Source organism: Canis lupus, chromosome 21, assembly GCF_048164855.1.
Source record: "Canis lupus baileyi chromosome 21, mCanLup2.hap1, whole genome shotgun sequence".
NCBI classification, from domain to species: domain Eukaryota; kingdom Metazoa; phylum Chordata; class Mammalia; order Carnivora; family Canidae; genus Canis; species Canis lupus.
In genome coordinates this window covers 39403111-39423930 of record NC_132858.1, presented here as the reverse complement: position 1 = coordinate 39423930, position 20820 = coordinate 39403111, and the positions used below count along the sequence as shown (strand labels likewise).

General features: G+C 40.1%; 1 protein-coding gene across 10 annotated transcripts in view; it reads left to right on the top strand.

The window, feature by feature from the left end:
- The window catches only part of FBXL13 (F-box and leucine rich repeat protein 13), a 204665-nt gene that overhangs the window by 736 nt on the left and 183109 nt on the right, over nt 1-20820 (top strand). For 9 of the 10 annotated variants that reach the window (XM_072791447.1, XM_072791453.1, XM_072791450.1 and 6 more), the window contains exons 2-3: nt 14079-14182; nt 14656-14746. In XM_072791447.1, coding sequence (XP_072647548.1) covers nt 14139-14182; nt 14656-14746 — 135 coding nt within the window. In that variant the 5' untranslated portion in view covers nt 14079-14138. Of the gene's footprint in view, nt 1-14078; nt 14183-14655; nt 14747-20820 lie in introns of those variants that run through there. The other variant, XM_072791451.1, reaches the window with a different exon arrangement.

Below are 20820 nucleotides of genomic sequence, written 5' to 3'. Positions count from 1 at the left end.
TTAGGAAAGCAAGACCCGGTGACTGCCATTTTCTCGACAAATATTTGGTGAGACGTATGCTAAGCCGTGCGTGTTTGCGCGGGTTTGGAGGCTGCAGAAGGGGTCTGAGCAGAGAGACACGTGTGTGGAGACTGAGGGGGAGAGAAGTCTGGGGAAAGAGACGAGGAGAGCCCGGCAGCCCTGAGAGCCCAGCTTGCGAAAGTGACTGCTGTGCACTTGGGAGGGCAGTTCGGTGCAGCCTTTTTGAATGGTTAATTTAAATTTATTAAATGTTGACTACATATAGCCTTTGACCAAACATTTCACTTCTAGGGATCCACTGGAGAGATAGGCTTTCACGTGTATCCAGAAAGCTGTCCGAGGATATTCATTATGGTGAAAATAGTAAATAACTTCTATATGAATAAGGGAATGAGATAGTATATAAAGTATGTGTATACCTTTTGAGAAGAAAAGCTCTCCAAGACATAGTTTAAAAGAAGAAGAAAAATGCAAGTTGCCCCAGAAGTGTCTCCTACAATGTAGCTACTGTGATTTCCTTTTTTTTCTTATTTTAAAGATTTTATTTATTTATTCACGAGAGACTCAGAGAGAGGCAGAGGGAGAAGCAGGCTCCATGCAGGGAGCCGGATGTGGGACTCGATCCTGGGACTCTAGGATCACGCCCTGGGCGGAAGGCAGGCGCTAAACCGCTGAGCCACCCAGGGATCCCTACTGTGATTTCCTATGTGTGTGTGTGTAGCTACGTTTAAGACAATAATAATGCATGCATAGAACATATGCAAAACTATTAATAGCAAATGTTTGGGGGGATGCTTTTAGGAGAGAACCCTAATTTTCTTTGCTGTGTATACTTGTGTATTGTTTTACTTTTTTTCTGCTGAGTCTCATTCATGTTTTACTTCTACACGATTATATTTCAAAATATGTAGAGAGCATGGCACTCATCTTCCCCAGGGTGTAGTTTTTCTTTCTTTTCTTCTTCTTTTTTTTTTTTTTTAAGTTTTATTTATTTATTCATGAAAGACACACACACACACACAGAGGCAGAGACACAGGCAGAGGGAGAAGCAGGCTCCATGCAGGGAGCCCAACGTGGGACTCAATCCCAGGTCTCCAGGATCATACCTCAGGCTGAAGGTGGCACTAAACCGCTGGGCCATCAGAGCTGCCCTGGTTTTCCTTAAGTAGCAGTCAGTAAACCCAATGGAGGTACAGAAATAAGATTGACTTCATCCAGGAGAGGTGTTGGCCAGGCATATAGTGTGGAGGGGCGGCGGGGAAGGAGCTAAGCTTTTTAGGGTACCTGAGTGATGGGCCAAGGGACTGGGTATGAGGTGAGAATGGGACCGGATATGATACATGGGTAGAAAGTGGAGGTTCCTAAGGAGTAAAGAGGATTAGCAGGAGTAACTGAGTGTGGGAGCTGGAAAAATAGGAGGGTAGGGGTCCGAAAGTGGAATATTTGGGTTTAAGATTTAGATCACTCAGAATAGCTGCGATGACCCTGTCTTGGTTGGCTGTGAGATACATAGCAGAAAGTGGGCTCGAGCTGAGGGTCCGGGAGCATCAGAGAAGTGATAGCCTTTCCTCACCTTGCTCTCCACTTCCCATAAGCTGGTAGAGGCATCCCTGGTTCCTCCTTTGGGTGAGAGCACCCTAGCCCACCAGCCTACCACATTGCTTTGCTCCCAGAGAAGGGGAGCCCTCAGAAGTGCCCTTCGCTGAAGGCGATATTCTCATGAGCCCTTCCGTCACTTCTGACCATGTTACCAGCGGGGCAAGAGAGCAGGCTTCTGGGAGCCCCGCTCCCTCCTTAGCCTGGTTACCCACTTCCCCTAAAGGACTATCAGGATGAACCCGTTGAGCCTCATATCCCTACACAGCTACTCATCTGACCCGATTCAACAGGACTAGCAATCCTCTAAAACCCATCTTCGGCAAGCTTTGGAATACATACATTTTTTTTTTTTTTTAAATCAGGACTTCCCTGCATATTTAACCTCGTCTGAATTTCGCCCGCCTATCCTGAATAAAACCTGGATGTCATTTCCCTGCAAACCCCTGCATAGAGGCTGATTTAAAGAAAACAAACAAACCACAAAACACAACCCTGCTTGACTTATCGGGTTACTGATTCTATTGATTGATATTTTCCATCAGTTTTAGAAAATTTTTGATCATTTTCAAATAATGCTTCTACCCAATTCTCCTTTCTCTTTCTGGGACTGCAATCGTAATTATGTTAGTTTTTCCCCACCCCCTGCTCTGTTTTTTCCTTATTTTTCTCTTTGTGCTCAAGTTTGGATATTTTTCATGATTGTCTTCAAATTTATTGATTCTGTTTTATGCTGTATCCAGGATATTGTTAATAAGTATATCAAATGAATTCTTAATTTCAAACAGTATATTTTTCAGTTTTAGAATATCAGCCGATTCTATTTTACACATTCTGATTAAAATTTTGCCTGTTTTCAGCTATTTTGTCTATCATTTCCTGTTTTCTTTAATATGTTGTCATTTAAAAATCATTGTTAACATGATCAGCTTTGAAGACTCCCAGAATGGGATAATTGTTGAAACTGGGTATGTGCACATAGGGGTTCATTATACTCCTTTACTTTCTATATGTTTGAAGTTTTCCATAATAAAAAGTTAAAGGATAGTAATGGCTGGCTGTGTTTTCTCATACCGTACATAGTTAGGGTCTGGCTGGAATGACAGGTGTGATTGGCTGGTCAGTCATTTTCTGTTTGCTCGCTGTATTAGTTACCCATTGCTATGTCATACAACTGGAAAACTTAGTGGCATAAAACAACAAGAATCATTTTGTTTGTTTAAAAATCTGAATTCTGAAAGGTTTTTCAGGGAGAGCTTGTGTCTGCTTCATGTGGTACCACCTGGAGTGGATAAACAGGGCTTAAAGATCTGCTTTAAAGATGGTGTAAACCTCATTGGTTTAAACAACCAGTGTATTCAGTTTCTCGGACCACAGTGTTTGTGACCATGGTGGGTGGTGGTAGTCATGAGACAAGATGAGATGGGATGTAAGCCAATTTACATCAGGTTGCTGCTTGGAATGCTGGGGCAGAGATATACCATCCCTGGATGTTCCTAGAGAAGCATGTAGCCCTGGGAGCCATTGGTGTTTATCCTGTGTCCACAAGGAAAAATGGTTTTGTGGGCTCCTAAGGGTTTGTACACCCGTCTTAAATACCATTGGATTGTATGTTCAATTCAAGTTCGTCAGGTAACTTCTATTTTTTTGAACAACAAATTAAGGTCTTGACTCCCGCCAGCCTTTTTTTCTTGGGGGCGGCAGGAGTGGTAAGCTAAGGAGGAGGGTACATTGGGCCACTCCATCAGTAAATATTTGCTGGGTATCTACCGTGTGCTAGTAGAAAATGCCCCAATGGCTTTGGCCACTTGCAGCTGTGAATCTGAGGTTGTCTCTAGCCCAAATTTTTCTCCTTCATTCTCTGTGCATTTATCTATTTGGGTGTCCTGTGAAACATTAAAGAAGCAAAAATATAGGTGACATTGATTTTAATAATATGTTTTATAAAACCAGTCTGTCCAGAATATAGTCATTTCAACAGGGACTCAATATAAAATCACATTAAGCTTTCAAAACCGGGCATGTATTTTACACTTACAGCCCATCTCAATTTGGACTAGCCACGTCTGAAGTGCTCAATAGCCACGTGTAATTAGTAGCTCCTATATTGGACAGTGCGGGTCTAGAACATATTAACGTATTTAATAAGCCAAGGAAAATTACCCTTGACCCAGAAACGATCACTGTCTCCAAGAAGGTTGTTCTTTTCTTTTCTTAAAAAAGAAATTTTATTTATTCATGCATGAGAGACATAGAGAGGCAGAGACACAGGCAGAGAGAGAAGCAGGCTCCACGCAGGGAGCCCAACATGGGACTCAATCCCAGGCCTCCAGGATCCCACCCCAGGCTGAAGGTGGCAGTGGTGCTAAACCACTGAGCCACCGGGGCTGCCCAAGGTTGTTCTTTTCAAGGGCAACCAAGCTTCTGGAACTTCAGAAAAAGCCTGAGTGTCACAGTGAGGGTGGAGAGACTGTCTGACGGCCAGTCATCTTGGTTACCTCCTTCTCAGCGATCAGCGGGGTCACACATGGAACAGCTCTTCTCACATGCATCAAAGGATCTATTTTTGATAGATCCTGGTGTCTGTTTTTGGTGATCTATTTGGTGATCCTGGTGTCTATTTTTGAATCTAAAAAATAGATTTTATTGTGAAAATGTAAAAGTAATAAGAGCATTCTATCAACTGAATGTTATGTCTCCCCAAATTCATATCTCGAAGCCTAATCTCTCATGTGATGGTATCTGGAGATGGGCCTTTGGGAGGTGATTGATTAAATCATGAGGTGGAGCCTTCATGAATGGCATTAGTACCCTTATAATGGAGGCCTGAGAGACATCCCTCTCCCGTCTATCATGTGAGGACCCTGTGAAAAGACAGCCATCTGTGAACCAGGAAGCAGCTCTCACCAGGCACAGAATCTTCCTGTACTTTGGTCCTGAACTTCCCAGCTTCTAGAAATAAATTTCTGTTGTTTATAAGCCACCCAATCGACAATGTTCTGTTATAGCAGCCCGAATAGACTGTTGATGTGGTTTGTTGTTTCAAACCACAAAGCACTTCTTGTGATGTGATGAGCACTGGGTGTTATATACAATTGATGAATCACTGAACTCTACCTCTGAAACTAATAATACACTATGTGAATTAATTGAATTTAAATTAAAAAAAAAAACACCACCACAAGACCCTTTAAGCCCTTAGCTGAGGGGCACCTGGGTAGCTCAGTTGGTTACACATCTGACTCTTGATTTTAGCTCAGGTCATGATCTCAGGGTCGGGGGGTGGGGCAGGGTGCTCCTAGCTGGGTGTGGAGCTAAGATTCTCTTTCTTCTTCTCCCCGTGCCCCTCCTCCCACCCACTCCGTGGGAACTCTCTTTATCTCTCTCTCTCCATCTCACACAAAACATAAAACAAAACAAAAAACCCATAGGTGAGAAGGACTCTAGGGGAGACTTCCAGGGATATGAATGGAGATTCAAGTGGCCTTGCTTCTGTCTTTCTGAATTTCTCATTCTCTAGGGTTGTCTCTCTTTGGGTATGGTTTTATCTACCTCCCTTATCCTATCTAAATGAAGCCTGTGCCACTAAAGGACAAATAAAGTATATGCAAAATCATAGACGGCTAGTGTCATAGCCTGCTTGGGCTACCATGACACAATACCATTCTATTAGGTGGCTTAAATCACAGAAATTTGTTGTCTCACAGTTCTAGAGGCTGAAAGTCTGAGGTCAGGGTGCTAGCATGGTTGGGTTCTGGTGATGGCACCCATCCTGGCTTGCAGAGGGCTGCCTTCTCACTGTGTCCTCACATGGCAGAGACAGAAAGCAAGCCATCTGGTGACTCTCTTTTTATAACAGTGCTAATTCCATCATGAGGACCCTAGTCTCACAACCTCATCTAACCCTGACTATCTTCCAAAAGCCCCATCACCAATTATCATCACATTGAATACATGAATTTTGAAGCAACGCAATTAGTCCATAACAGCTAGGAGATGTAAGAAAACTTATTTAGTCCTACTGACAAAACAAAATGTAGATGAAATGAATTACTGTTTTCCATCCATCAAATCAACAAAAATTATAATTTTACATTCTCGGTGTCAGCAAGGTAAAATGGACACTCACATTGGTTGTTAATGAGTATAAATTCATAATGCCTTTTTAAAAGGCAGTTTTGAGATAACATATGAAGAGCTTCAAAACACACCTTCTGATTCTATATTCTTGCAATCTATCCTAAGAAAATGGTCAGATGAAGATACATACATGTCATCATTGGTAGTAAAAATTAATATTACATCATATAATTTTTTTAATTTTTAAAATTTTTAAAAAATTTTTGAAAGATTTTATTTATTCATGAGACACACACACACACACACACACACACACATACACAGAGGCAGAGAGAGAAGCAGGCTCCGTGCAGGGAGCCTGATGTGGAACTCGATCCCGGGTATCCAGGATCACGCCCTGGGCTGAAGGCAGCGCTAAACCGCTGATCCACCCAGGCTGCCCTATAATTTTTAATAAGGGGAAAAAGTTAGAAACTAAATGGCCAACCATTTAGAAATGATTAAACATTTATGGTACTATTATTTTTGCAGTAGATTATCAATCAACCTCAATGCATGAATTTTTAAAAAAGATTTTATTTATTAGAGACAGAACACAAGCGGGGATGCGGGGAGGGGCAGAGGGAGAGGGAGAAGCAGACTTCCCCCTGAGCAGGGAGCCTCACTCCAGGTTTGATCCCAGGACCCTGAGATCCTGACCTGAGCCAAGGGCAGATGCTTAACTGACTAAGCCCCCCAGGCCCCCCAGTGCATGATGTTTTAAAGAATTTTGAGCAGAAATGGAAAAATATTCACAACATGATTAGCCAAGAAAAAAAAAAGGCTATACCAAAAAAAAAAAAGATATACAATAACAATACATAATCCTAATTGTAATTTATAAAATTATAATTTTAAAACTTAAAAGTATATGCATTGAGGAAAGACTGAAATTAAAATTTTTATTAGAGGTTATTTCAGGTTGGCAGGATGGTGGTTGCTTTTTATTTTCTTCTATTTCCTCTGAATTTTCCAAATTGCATAGACCATATACTGTTTTTATAATCAGAAAAAGAAGTTTTCCTATATTAAAAGAAAATACTGAATTGCTGGCCTCAATGTGGGAAAAAATGCTCCCTCTTTTACTTTCTCCATACTATCACCAAATAAACTAGAAAGTAATAAAGAGGGTGGTTCAGTGGTTTAGTGCCACCTTCAGCTCGGGGTGTGATCCTGGAGACTTGGGATCAAGTCTCATGTTGGGCTCCCTGCGTGGAGCCTGCTTCTCCCTCTGCCTGTGTCTCTGCCTCTCTCTCTCTATCATGAATAAATAAATAAAATCTTAAAAAAAAAAAAAAGTAATAAAGCACAGGGAGTGTACAAGTACTTCTTATTGGGAAGCTCTTCTTTCTCGTCCCAGATCCAGCTGGCCGGCCTGTCGCAGGCCTTGTCGCAGGCCTTGTCTGGTCTCCCTGAGATGAGAGCTCTGTTGCCTCTGGCCACTAACCGAGCTCTCCTGGACACCCCGCTTCCTAGGTGGGCCACTCTATCCCACCTAGCACCTTCATCAAACCCTCTCACTCTGGCTCAGTTTCTAGGTTGGTCTGTGTGTGCCTGGGTGCATACAGGTAGATTTCCAAAGGTTTTCTTTTTTGTTTTGTATGAGCAGAAGCCCAGGGTTCTAATGACTCCCATGAGGCTTGCTCTGTGGCTGGAGAAAGGGCTTTGGAAGGAAGAGAGGTCTGCTGCTTCCCTTGACACCCATCGTGCAACATCCCAAAGAATAGCTCCGCTTTTATGTGGATATATTTTCGGATTCCCATGAGCTTGGTTTTATTTTTTTTAAGATTTTTTTTTCTGTTTAAAAAAAATGATTTTGAAATCACTGTGATTAATAGTGATTAGGAAATAATCTCTTTCTTCATGGTTCATATCCTCATGTTGCAGCAAGCTGGTCTACTTCCCTCAGGGAACACTAGCGTATAATATGCCTTCCACGCAATCTACATGTATTGTTTGTACAAGAGATATAAACATCAAGATATAGAATGGCTGGGTTTTGTCTGTTTTTTTAGACCTTGGCAGCAAGCATTTTTTAAACTTTGATTTTAGGTTTAAAATAAATGAAGTCATTGATCAAATACTTGGAAATATGGGCAATAAAAGATTTACTCCTTATGTACTATTTTAAATTCAGGAAACATATTTTAGAAATTCAAAGTTTAAAAAAAAATGTTTGCATGGGGACACAGAGCCTCACCTAGATAGAACTGTGAGAAAACTGAGCATTGTCTTCTGATTCTTCACTCACTGAGACAGTTCTAAGAACTCTGAAATGCTCATCCCACCACTGTTGAAATCTCCTTCCTTGGATAGATTCCTTGCAAGAGACATTTGTATTTTAAAAGATATTAAGATAGGAGCAATACACAATGAAGCCCTTTTGGTAGAATTTGGTAGAATTTCACAAACACATTGTCAATAATATTTAAAAACCGGTTTCTCTCAATTTTCTGCTAGTCAGTAGTGAGCATACTGTCTACAGACAAGGTTTACCCCTTGGGGATCAGAGATGGGTGAGGTACTATGGGGTACAGTGTCTACCAAATTATTAAACATCTATATATAGTGATTGTCTCTGAGAGCAGAAAAGTGCTCTTCAAATGTTAGCTCGGATTTCGGTTTAACATTTCGTTTGCAAGACATTTCCAGCAGAGGGCGTATTTAAATAACAAATCATGATTTTTAAGTAAAGTTTTCTATTTTTAGAAATATATAACAATTTTTTACTTTATGATCTTTTTGCAGTTTTTATGTCTCTTTTGTGATTGTTTCCAATTTGCATTTTTAAAATATTGCATTTATTTCTACATTATGCAGACTGTCCCTGGGTATTTTCTTTGAGGGACTAACAGCTGCAAATATTTGCCATTGATGCAAGAATCTGGAGTTATGGGAATATAGGGGCAAGAGACAGCCAGCCCTTGTTGGAGAAAAGGAAATGGATAGACTGACTCATTTTATGGGACCTTGGGGCTAGAAGGTTCTGGGTTTTCCCGAGGGTGCTTAGGTTTGCCGAGTTCCCTTAGCCCAGACAGCCTGTTTGCAGATGCAGTTCCAGAGGCAAATTTGGGGAGCACATAAGTAACCAACAAGTATATGACTGTTCTTGCTCCACTAACAATTCACCTGCCCAGGGATTGGAGGTGGCCGTCTCCCCATCAGCCAGGCACCCAGCAGGCATCAGCAGCTACGGTCTTGCTGTCAACTCAGGGCCACTGCGTCTCCTTCTGTGTCCAGTCTGCCTTAAAACCCCTCAGGCTCTGGTTTTGAGCGCGTCTTCCTCTGCCTGGGGTTCCCCTGTGAATGGCTGAAGTCAGCTGACCCTTTTCAATAGTAATCAGTATCCTTTCAGTGATAGGGTTTCGCAAATAAAAATTCGGCACCTTCCATTTAAATGTCAAGAAGACACAGAAATCTTTTTGTTTAAAAATTTTTAATTTACTATAGAAAAAAATCAAGAGGTCCCCTCAAATGATGCAATAGCATGCCAACTCCATTTCTACCATAGATGGGGATGGCAAGCATTTGTGAGATGTCACTTGGGGCTTGTTTGGGCGGTGTGGAGGTGGGAAGTGGGGGTAGAAGGACTTTGAATAGAAACTTAAACCTGTGTGTAAGGAAAGAGGTTTCTGTAACTGTGTGATTCTTTTTTTTTTTTTTTTTTTTTAATGTTACTTATCTATTCATGAGAGAGACAGAGAGAGAGGGAGAGACAGAGGGAGAAGCAGGCTCCCTGTGGGGAGCCCGATGTGGGACTCAATCCTGGGACTCCAGGATCACGCCCTGGGCTGAAGGCAGGTACTTAACATTGCATTTTATTTTTTTTTTATTTTTTTTATTTTTTTTTATTTTTTTATTTATTTATGATAGTTACAGAGAGAGAGAGAGGCAGAGACACAGGCAGAGGGAGAAGCAGGCTCCATGCACCGGGAGCCCGATGTGGGATTCGATCCCGGGTCTCCAGGATCGCGCCCTGGGCCAAAGGCAGGCGCCAAACCGCTGCGCCACCCAGGGATCCCATCATTGCATTTTAAAAGCAATCTCATCTAAGAAAGAAGTCAAACAAGGTGAAAACTATATGTTAATTACTCTACCACTTATTTAAAAGAAGAATGTGTTTCTGGGTTTGCATATAATAAAATATTTCCAGGGACGCCTGGGTGGCTCAGTAGTTGAGTGTCTGCCTTTGTCTCAGGACGTGATCCTGGGGCCCCAGGATGGAGACCCACATCCAGCTCCCTGCATGGAGCCTGCTTCTCCCTCTACCTGTGTCTCTGTCTCTGTCTCTCTTTCTCTGTGTCTTTCATGAATAAATAAATAAAATCTTAAAAAAATATGTATTTTCAGATAGATAATGTGAAAAAAAACCCTCAAATTCTGGGGGAAGATACACATGCAGACAATTTTGCCTGACTGTATGCTATGGGCAAGGGAAGAGCTCTGAGTTTATACTTTAAAAACCTACTCACTCTGTAAATTACCTAGAGAAAGACCCTATCTGTAAACCTCTTGCCCATTTCTTGGCACCTGGAAGTTTCTCTCACTGCTGAGGGCCTCGCAAGCCTTTTGTAATCACTTTATCTCTGCACTCATAGAGCAATTAATTTTTGCGTTGCTACAGAGGCCCTTAATATATTTTACTATATTTATTGCATATCTGAAAAGCCAAATAAGACTTGTTCTTATGGTGCCTGGCTGGCTCATTCAGTGAAGCATGTGACTCTTGATCTTGGGGTCATGAATTCAAGCCCTGTGTTGGGTATAGAAATTACTTAGAAATAAAATCTTAAAAGGAAAAAAAAGACTTGCTCTCTTAAGTATTTTATATCTAACCATAGTTCTCATAGACAGTTACTATCTTACCGTTTATATTTAAACTATTGTTCTATCAAATTCTCTCTCCTAATCATTGCCCCCCAGATGCATTTGTCCTTATCTCTTCCATTAGGCTTGTTTTCTTTTTTTTCTTTTTTTTTTTTTTTAGATTTTATTTATTTATTCATGATAGTTACACAGAGAGAGACAGAGAGGCAGAGACACAGGCAGAGGGAGAAGCAGGCTCCATGCAGGGAGCCCAACCTGGGACTCGATCCCAGGTCTCCAGGATCGCGCCGGGCCAAAGGCAGGCACCAAACCGCTGCGCCACCCAGGGATCCCTTAGGCTTGGTTTAAAGTCAATCTCTCTGTCATCACACTGGCTTTGAGTGGTACAAGGGAATAGTTTTGAATTTCTTTCTCTTTGTTCAAGTCTTTTCCTCCAATGGAGGTGATAATTAGCAATAGAATAGTGAAAAATAATGATGGCTTGTTATCATTATTATCTATTGAGTACTTGTTTTATGCTACTCAAAATACTTTACAGACATTAGTTCATTTCATTCCTATGATATATGTACCTTTATTATCGCATGGATAGGTAAGGAAACAGGAAAAGGGAAGTAACTTGTTCCACATTAGAAGATTGCAAATCCAGGATATAAACCCAGTGGATTCCACCCACTGGCTCCTTGAAAGATGGGTAGTAGTAGAAAGGAGTAAAAACAATTGTCTTGGGGGCACCTGGGTGATGCATTCAGTTGAGCATCTAGCTCCTGGTTTCAGCTCAGGTGGGTGATCCCAGGGTCATGAGATCAAGCCCCACGTTGGGCTCCATGCTCAGTGCAGAGTCGCTTAAGACTCTCTCTCCCTCTTGCTCTTCCCTCCTCACCCCAAAATAAATAAATAAAATCTTAAAAAAAAAAAGAAACAAGGAACTATTGTCTTAGATAAACCCATGTTTGTCGTCAGACATCTTTCAGAATATTTGAGAAATATTGGGGTCTGAGTTAGACAGCAGAGCCAAAATAAAGTGGAGAATTGCAAAATTATTTTGTGAATTATTAGCTTGAGGGAGCCAATCTCAATTATTAAGTGACGGTCTTTTTTGTCCCTGATTGTGTAAGTTTTTAACCAGGAAACCTAATAGTAATAAAGCCCTAATTGATGTTTTTTGAGAGTCAAAGATTCATCTTGTGGGGATGTTTGCATATTTTGCTTCTGCTTATAAAGACCAAGCTACTGGTTTTATAATTTTTCTTTCCATTAGGGAGAAAACAAAGCTATTGATTCACTAATTACGTTTTCTTATTGGCACATAGCGATGTACTATACACATTAATCTAGAAAGCCTCAACCAATTTTATTTTGCCCAATGGGAAACTGAACAGTGAGATTTCTTATGCAGAAAGGGAACATTTGAACTATGCTATTCCACAAGCCTTTATTAGTGTTCCAGAGGCTTATCCTTTCGAATTGATTTGACTTTTCAGGAAAAGTAGTTTTCTACTCTGTTGGAACTTAGAAATGTAAAAAAATAAATCATTTCTCATATTCATTAATCAGATCCCAACTTTCTTTAAAAAAATGCTGAGCTCCCTTTGGGCACTAGTCCTCAGACTTTAGTGTATAGGAATCACCTGGGGAGCTCATCAAAATGCAGCTCCCTAGGCCCCATCTTCAGAGACCTGTTCACCTCCCAGGTGATTTTGATGCAGGTGTCTTCAGGGTGCCAGAGTAGAAGGAAGGATTGGTGACAAGTGGGGAATAGAGGAACTCAGTATCCTGGGGACTCGGGCACTAAAGTACCAGAAAGCAGAAGGGCCTTTGGTCAGGGCTATTCAGGGAGCTGTCTGAAGTCTGGCCTCCAGGTCACAGAAGACTTCAGGCCTTAGGTAACAGAATACTGTTTACATCTATCTTGCAACTGTGGTGAGAATCCTGACCTCCTGCTCAGTTATAGTCTCTAGGTCTGGGGGAGAAAGAAGTCAGTCTGCAGATGGCCGAAGGCTCACTGTGAACATCTGGGGTGGGGGGAAGTCATTGCTGGAGAAGGAGAGACATCTAGGTCTGATCACTTTACCATAGTCTGGAGGGCTGGGTTCTCAGCCCGTAAGCACACTAGAAAGGGGACATGAAACTAATTGCAAAGGGAGAAATATGTTGTGCAGGGTCCAATCAAGGGAAATTATCCTCTTTTTTTTTTTTTTTCCATTTGGAATAACACTATGAGAACTGCTGAGAGTCTAAGACAGGATCCCCAGGCCTGGATCTGCTGACACTTGGTCCATGGAGGTGGGAAGAAGTCTGTATGACTCAAGGGGTGGAATTATTTTATTCACAAGAGAGTGAGTAGAAAAACAGCCAGCAAGAATAGGCCCTCTGTAAAAGAAGGGCCTGTTCACTTCCACCCCCAGTCCAGCCCCCATACACCCTAGACCCTGCCAGCAGACAGTGAATCAAAAATGCAAGAGAAATGTCTAAGGATGATTCCAGGCGGTTTCTGTGGGAGGTGTGCTGTTAACCTGTTCTCTGTCTCACACGAAGAAATATTAAATGATTCTCTAGGTCTCACCAATACTTTTTACAAGAAGTTTCTCCTTGTGGGAAAACTCATAGAAGAAAATAAGATAGCCGCAGCTTTCTGCATTCATAAATAAATGTGCTTTACACATCCAGATCCAACAAGTTAATTGTTTCCCATGTTTGTGAACTATGCTACAAGTTTTCTTTCTTTTAAGTTTTATTTATTTAAGTAATCTCTACACTCAACGTGAGGCTTGAACTCACAACTCCAAAATCAAGAGTTGCGTGATCTTCCAACTAAGCCAGCCAGGAGCAACATGTGCTATAATTTTTCAAATATATGCTCTACAGCTGTTGTGAATGATAAAATACAAATACATGTTTAAAAAAATTTCTTGAACCCACAGTAGATTTTGAGGTGGATTTTCTCAATCACTTTTGTGGTGGGTCCAAAGAGTTTTTTGACTTTAAAAGACAGTCTTAAACCTAAAAAGGGTAGAAACCACTCATCAAAAGTATCACAATTATGTGTTCAATTTGACTACAAAGTACTGCTCACATAATATAAAACACTGAGCAGCAGCTCCCTTGTGTCATTTACAATGGATTTTTCTTTAAATAGTAAAGGTAAACAACATTTCAGTTTGCCTATAACAAAATATTAACACTGGATAAAAAGAGGGGGTATCTAGAAGGTATGTCAACTTTAAAAAGTGTCACATTATTTGACTTTGTACTTGGCTTTTTGTTTTTATTTTAAAGATTTTATGTATTCATGAGAGACACAGAGGGAGAGAGGCAGAGACATAGGCAGAGCAAGAAGCAGTATGGGACTCAATCCCAGGACCCTGGGATCATGACCTGACCCGAAGGTGGATGCTCAACCACTGAGCCACCCGGGTGCCCCTCGACTTTGTACTTGTCTGAGAGAATTCTATCTGTTGTTTAGGAAGAACATGCAAATCCAGAAAGATTGAGTTTATTTCATTTTCCCTAGGCTCTGTTATGTGGTCTACTTATTACATGTCCTGAGGATCCGCTGAAGTATTTACAGAAAATGATCATTACTATCATGGAAAGTGGTCTTGAAAGTCTTCTTTGGTAAGTACTCTTTTGCTTTATGGTAGGGAGATATTTTATTTCAAGGTAACGCACCCATTGTACAGTACCAAAAAAGGTCTTGTCAATGAATGTTTCCAGTCTCAAGATGGTTAAAGAATCCCTCCACAGGCTTTTAAGTCCCAAAGACTTCAAGAAGAACAATTTCCCCGCTGGTTTTTAACTTGAGAAATGTAGCCCTCTCTCATCAATAATGTGCTCATTTGGCAGATATTTCAAGTTGAGGATGAGGAAAGGGAGGCATACTGTCTTGGGGAGCACAAGCAAAATCTTGAGGGGGTATTTTGAAAAAGCCCTGTAGGTGATTTTGATATGCCTCTCCCAAGGGGGAGTTTCTGTTCCTACTCCTTCCTTACACTCCACCCATAGAATCATGGATTTCAATCGCTGATTTAATTATGGAACTAAGTACTATGAAATGAAATGTTTGGCCATGTTTTATGATTTCATTGAAGGGATATGTGCATCGATCCATCAATGAAGCCAAAAATTCGGAGGTTGTCTGAAACTTACATGGAACAACTTTTTGGACTGGATGATCAGCTGGTCAGTATTAATAATCAAACATTTTAAAATATACATCTCAAATTTTGATGGAAATTCTCAAATAGATACTTGATTTTATGAGATATACGGGGTCAAACTGTTTTGGAATGCGGGACACTCAGAAGCCCAAAGGAACATTCTTCTCTCTCTCATTCTCTTTCTCTTTCTCTCTCTCTCTCTCTCTCTCTCTCACACACACACACACACACACACGCACGTGTGTATGCACAGAGCCACATTCATAGCAACCTCCCCAAATTTCCAAGAGGCATTTACCAGGGATTTAATCTTCCTCTTCTGATAAAATCTTTCTATTATATTTTCCCCTTTCCTCTTTCTCCTTCTCCTCCTCTCTTGTATCTTTATAATGATAAAAACAGCATTATAGAAAGCATCAAAGGAGGATATGTTCTTTCCTTTCTAATCTACTTCCTTCTGTACTCTGTCCCTTCTCTGTTCTCTTTGCCATCCACCCCCGCCGCCCCCCCCCCCCCCGGGATTATGCTTATAAAGATATGGCCAGACATTAGTGAAATCTAACTTAAAAGCCAGACCCGATTGTTAATGAAAGCAGTGACCAGCTCCAACAGCTGGTTTTGATCCTGTAAGGAGGGCAAGGAAGTAATTCAGGACGTGGAGACTTTTAGAACAAAGACTGTATCTGAGAGAAGCTAAAATAGCAAAAAGCATTTTTTGGGGAGAGAAATACCAACACAAATTACATGTGTGTGGAACCACGTGTGATACCTCTAGATCCCAGGCTGATGTCTTGGTCAGTGTAGGCAGGTCTCGGGAGTTACTGGTAATGTTGGGCACTGAAACGTGCAATCAAAGCCTCAGTCAAGGTGGATGCTGGGAGCCAGGATCAACCTGAAGCTTCATTTGGAAGGCCCGGTGGAGGGTAACACTGAATCCTAATTGGTGGTCTGCAAGAGAGAGACAGGAATAGAGGGATAGGATATTTCTGCTAAGACTGGGATGATTCAGAGAACCAGGGCACTGGGAAGAACCCACATGTTGAATCTTAGTTGATCTGCATCATGGTGTGTGGGTGTCTTAATGCCTTAACTTTATCAGCCATAGAACTTTTTCTACTATCAAGCATAGATATCTGCAAACTGTGTTCTTGGAGATGTTAGGGGAGCCACCTCAGGAGCTGAGACCCAGGGGATGGGATTCTAGGTCTCTCATCCCCACCTCACACTCTAGAATCATTCCACTTTGACTATGTCATATGAAAAAAGTTTAAACATCTCTGATATCAGATATGAAAATTATTAAAAACCTGGGATAAGAGAGGTAGAGGGATAAACCTCACTGTCAATATTTTGAAAATGATTTTATAGAATATAACCAAATTATGTCCGATGTCCAGCTAGAAGCCTGTAGAAAATTTTTTAGAGAATTGCACAGAATTCTGAGACACCATAGCTACGTCAAGCCTGAAGTTTTATTAGAAATGGAATTTTCGGGATCCCTGGGTGGCGCAGCGGTTTGGCGCCTGCCTTTGGCCCAGGGCGCGATCCTGGAGACCCGGGATCGAGTCCCGCGTCAGGCTCCCGGTGCATGGAGCCTGCTTCTCCCTCTGCCTGTGTCTCTGCCTCTCTCTCACTCTCTCTGTGACTATCATAAATAAAAATTAAAAAAAAAAAATTAAAAAAAAAAAAGAAATGGAATTTTCAGAGATATTTCATGATGTTTAAAGTGCAAAGGAAAAACTACGGGAAGCTCATCCAGACTTAGAAAGGAGTTTGATAACTCACCAAGGTATAGAAAAGATGCCCGCTTCATATTATAAGGTAGGAAAAACACACTAGATGTGACTTCATGAAAGGTAACTCTCTAGGTGCCTAGGATTGCTTAGTTAGAGGGCTCAGCCAAGGCTGAATATATATTAATTTATTTCTCCTTCACCCTCAGAGGAAAATGAAAAAAAATTTTTTTACAAAGAATAAGGCACTTCAATCCTTAAAGTTTCCAATTATTTTCAATTAGAGTATACTAAATAAATAACAGCTTTGCTTCCCCCCCACCATTTTTCTTTTTCATATAGTTTCTTATATAGCTACAATTGCTGGTAAGAGATCACAAACAATTGTGATTTTTCCCATTATTAAGATTGTTTTGTATGGTTTCAGCTTGCAGTCATTTTTACAGTTTGTCATGACACTGGCCTGCAAAGACTGCTTGTATATGCCTATTTATAACTATGTATTTGTTTCTGTTTGTGAAAACAGAGAAGATTGAATATAGGAAACTGTGAGTAAGCCACATAGTTACAGAAAAGTAGGCACTGCTCTCATAATAGCAAATAGACATTTTAACTGTGTGTTCCAAGATCAAAGAATCCACCACTGTCAGGAGGAAACTAACTTCACAGACTTGATTCTCATTGCTTAGGAAATGAAATCTCCAGATGGGTACTGATTGCAAGAAGAAAAGGCATTTTAAAAATCTTTTTATCTTAGAAAAATTTAAACATAACATGCAAGTAGAACACCATAATGATCCCCCATCATCAGCTTAAACAATAATCAACATTTTGCCAATCTTGTTAATTATTCTCCCCTTGCATTTTTTTTTCTGAAGTATTGGAAAGCAAACCCCAGGAATTATATTCTTTTACCAGTAAACACATCAATGTACATCTCTAACAAAAAATGACACTTTTAGAGAACATAGCATAGTGCCATTTTCTATGTAATGAAATTAGCAATAATTCCTGAGCATCAATCACATAGGGCTGATTATTTTTCAGGTATATATATATTCTATATTTAGTCCATATTTGAGTTTCCCAAATTGTCTCAAAAATGCCCTTTTTCCACATGGCTCTGTCAAATCGAAATCCATGCAGGGTCCACATTGCCCTTGGGTGTCTGATCTAATGCTACTTGTAACTCACCTACTATCTTATTTCCCATTCTACTTCTTTATTGAGAAAGACATCATTTATCTTGTAAAATGTCCCACATTCTCATTGTTTCCTCTGGCATCATTTTGTTTACTCTGTTTCTTGTATTTCTTTCAAGTTTGTCGTTAGATCTACAAACTTGATATTCAGGGTTTTTTTCCTCTTTTTTTTTTTTTTTTTTCCTCTTGGTGACAGGAATAACTGCAGAGGGGGTGTTATGTTTTTCCTAGTGCATCAGATGGGGGGGGACACCCAGTAGTCTGCTCAACCTACTTTTTTTTTCCTCAACCCAGTTTTTATGAATCTTGATCCCTATAGACAGTAATGTCATTGCTTATTAATTTCATCTTATAATACACATGCAACAGTTTTGGAATAACAGTACTATAGGACCACTAACAATAAAACCACTGAATGCAGGGGCACCTGGGTGGCTCAGTCAGTTAAGGTCTGCCTTCAGCTCAGGTCATGATCCAAGGGTACTGGGATTGAGCCCTGCATGGACTCCTTGCTCAGTAGGGAGTCTGCTTCTCTCTCTTCTTCTGCCTCTCCCCCCCACTTGTACTTTCTCTTTCAAAATAAATAAAATCTTTAAGAACAAAAAAATCACTGAATACAGTTTAAGAGAGGTATGCAAGTCAAAAAAATTATACAATTCTCTTTGTCCTGAACATGTATATATCCTACCAAATATTTTCAGTCAGAATAATACTTTTTTTGCTACCCAAAGTAATTCTTTCTTTATGCCGATGGTCATCCTTTTTTCTCTTTGCTTTTGTATGTATAATATTACATGACAGCAGAAGCAAAGCAATAAAATGAGTGTTCAGAGAAGTATTGCTTCTATTTCTACCTTCCTTTCCTCCCTATCCCATCCCTTTTCTTAAGTATCCAGTTTTAGTAGTTTTTAGTTTATCTCTTTAATTTTTCCATTGTTTCTTTTTTTAAAAAATTAGTTATTTATTTATTCATGAGAGACACAGAGGCAGAGACATAGGCGGAGGGAGAAGCAGGCTTCCTGTGGGGAGCCTGATGCAGAACTTGATCTCAGGCCCCCAGGATCACAACCTGAGCCAAAGACAGGCGCTCAACCTCTGAGCCACCCAGATGTCCCATCCATTGTTTATCTTTGAAAAACATGAGCGAATACACTGTATTCTCTGCCCCTTCAACTTCTTACATTGAAGTAGTAGACTATGTGTAGCCTTCTGCTTCTTGCTTTTCTCACTTAATAGGTACTAGAGTGCTCCCTTTTAAAACAATGTTATTGTAGGGAGAGCTGTGTAACAAAACCATAAATTATAAATGAAAGGTATCCACTTAAAAGTCTTGCTGGTGTAACAAAGTTTAACTATGAAGAGGAGGGGCACTGCATGGCTCAGCAGTAGAGCATTGCCTTTGGCTCTGGTGGTGATCCTGGGGTCCTGGATTTGAGTCCCACATTGGGCTCCCTGCATGGAGCCTGCTCCTCCTTCTGCCTGTGTCTCTGCCTCTCTCTCTGTGTCTCTCATGAATAGATAAAATCTTAAAAAAAAAAAAAAGAACTATGAAAAGGAAACTTAACCATATGACCCCAGTGGCTAGGGTTTAATCATTTGAGAGAGGCAGGCAGATCGATTTCCCCAAACAAGAATCCATTGGTCAATAACCATATTCTGTATCCTGGCTGATTTGCAAAAATATCCTTTTTCTTTTAAAATTTGGTAGATTACTCTTTTCTGAAAAGGAATCAAACTGAGTATTACAGTAACCTGGGAGGAATAGAAATAAGGTGAGAAATAATGAAGATATGAACTGGATTCATATTGTTTACATTATAAATTTTAGTGTAAAGTAAGTAGTAATAACTGATGATAGGGCATTTTTGTATGCTTGCCCACTACATATGGCATTTGAGTGTTCTAAACATTTTCGTAAATTTTAAATTTTAATTAAATAGTTTCAGGGAATTTACTTAAAATTTGTAATAAACATTTACATGTTTAAGGAAATTGATTTTTCAAAGTTGTTTTCATTTAAACATGTGTTCATTAAATAGAGCTGTAAAATAAAAATAGCAGTTAGTTTGTCTCTAGGCCCAAGAGCCCCTTGGGCATTCAAGACTCTTTCAATAATTTGCAGAAGATAGAAAAAAATAAGAAAATCACTTATCATGAGAAATCCAACACTTTGTACCACATCTTGGTGCTATTATAGACACTGCTCACTTTTGCATTTTTTTTTTTTTTACTTTTGCATTAAAGACATTGTTTCTTCTTAGTACTTTTGTTATTACTTTTAACTTTTTTATTTATTTATTTTTTAATTTATTTATTCATGAGAGGCAGAGACACAGGCAGAGAGAGAACCAGGCTCCATGCAGGGAGCCCGACGTGGGACTCAATCCTGGGACCCCAGGGATCACGACCTGAGCCAAAGGCAGATGCTCAACCACTGAGCTACCCAGGCAGCTGTATTACTTTTAATTTTTCCAGCCTTTGAAAAGTTTTAAAAATTAGACTTGGGAAGGATTTGAGGTAATGTATTCAACACATATTTTTTAGGCCTGTCTCAGTCTGCTCAGGATGCTATAACAAAATACCACAGGCTGGGTGGCAGTTATAAACAACAGAAGTCTGTTTCTCAGAGTTCTGGAGGCTAGGAGGTCCAAGATCCAGGTGCTGGCAGATTTGTCTGGTGAGAGTCTGGTTCCTTGTTCATAAACTGCCATCTTCATGCTGTTATGTCAGATGGCAGGAGGGATGAGAGAACTCCCTGGAATCTCTTTTTTTTTTTTTTTTTTTTTTGGAATCTCTTTTATAAAGGCGCTAATGCCATTCCCAAGGGTTCCACCCTAATGAGCTAATCATCTCCAAAAGTCCTCACCTCAAAATACTATTACACTGGAGATCAGGTTTCAACATCTGAATTTTAGGGCACATAAACATTTAATCTATAGCAAATCCCATACTATCTTGCTAGCATTATTCTAGAATGATGCTATGTGGGATATTAATGAAGTTTATGAATGAAGTAAAGACACAGTGCTTTAAAATATGATGAGAAAAAAATATGATGAGAGATGTTAAAATAATTTAATATATAATCTCAAAAAATATGTATATAATCTCTTGATTCAAGGATTAACCGAGCATAAAAAAGAACTGCCTCCCAGAAGAAA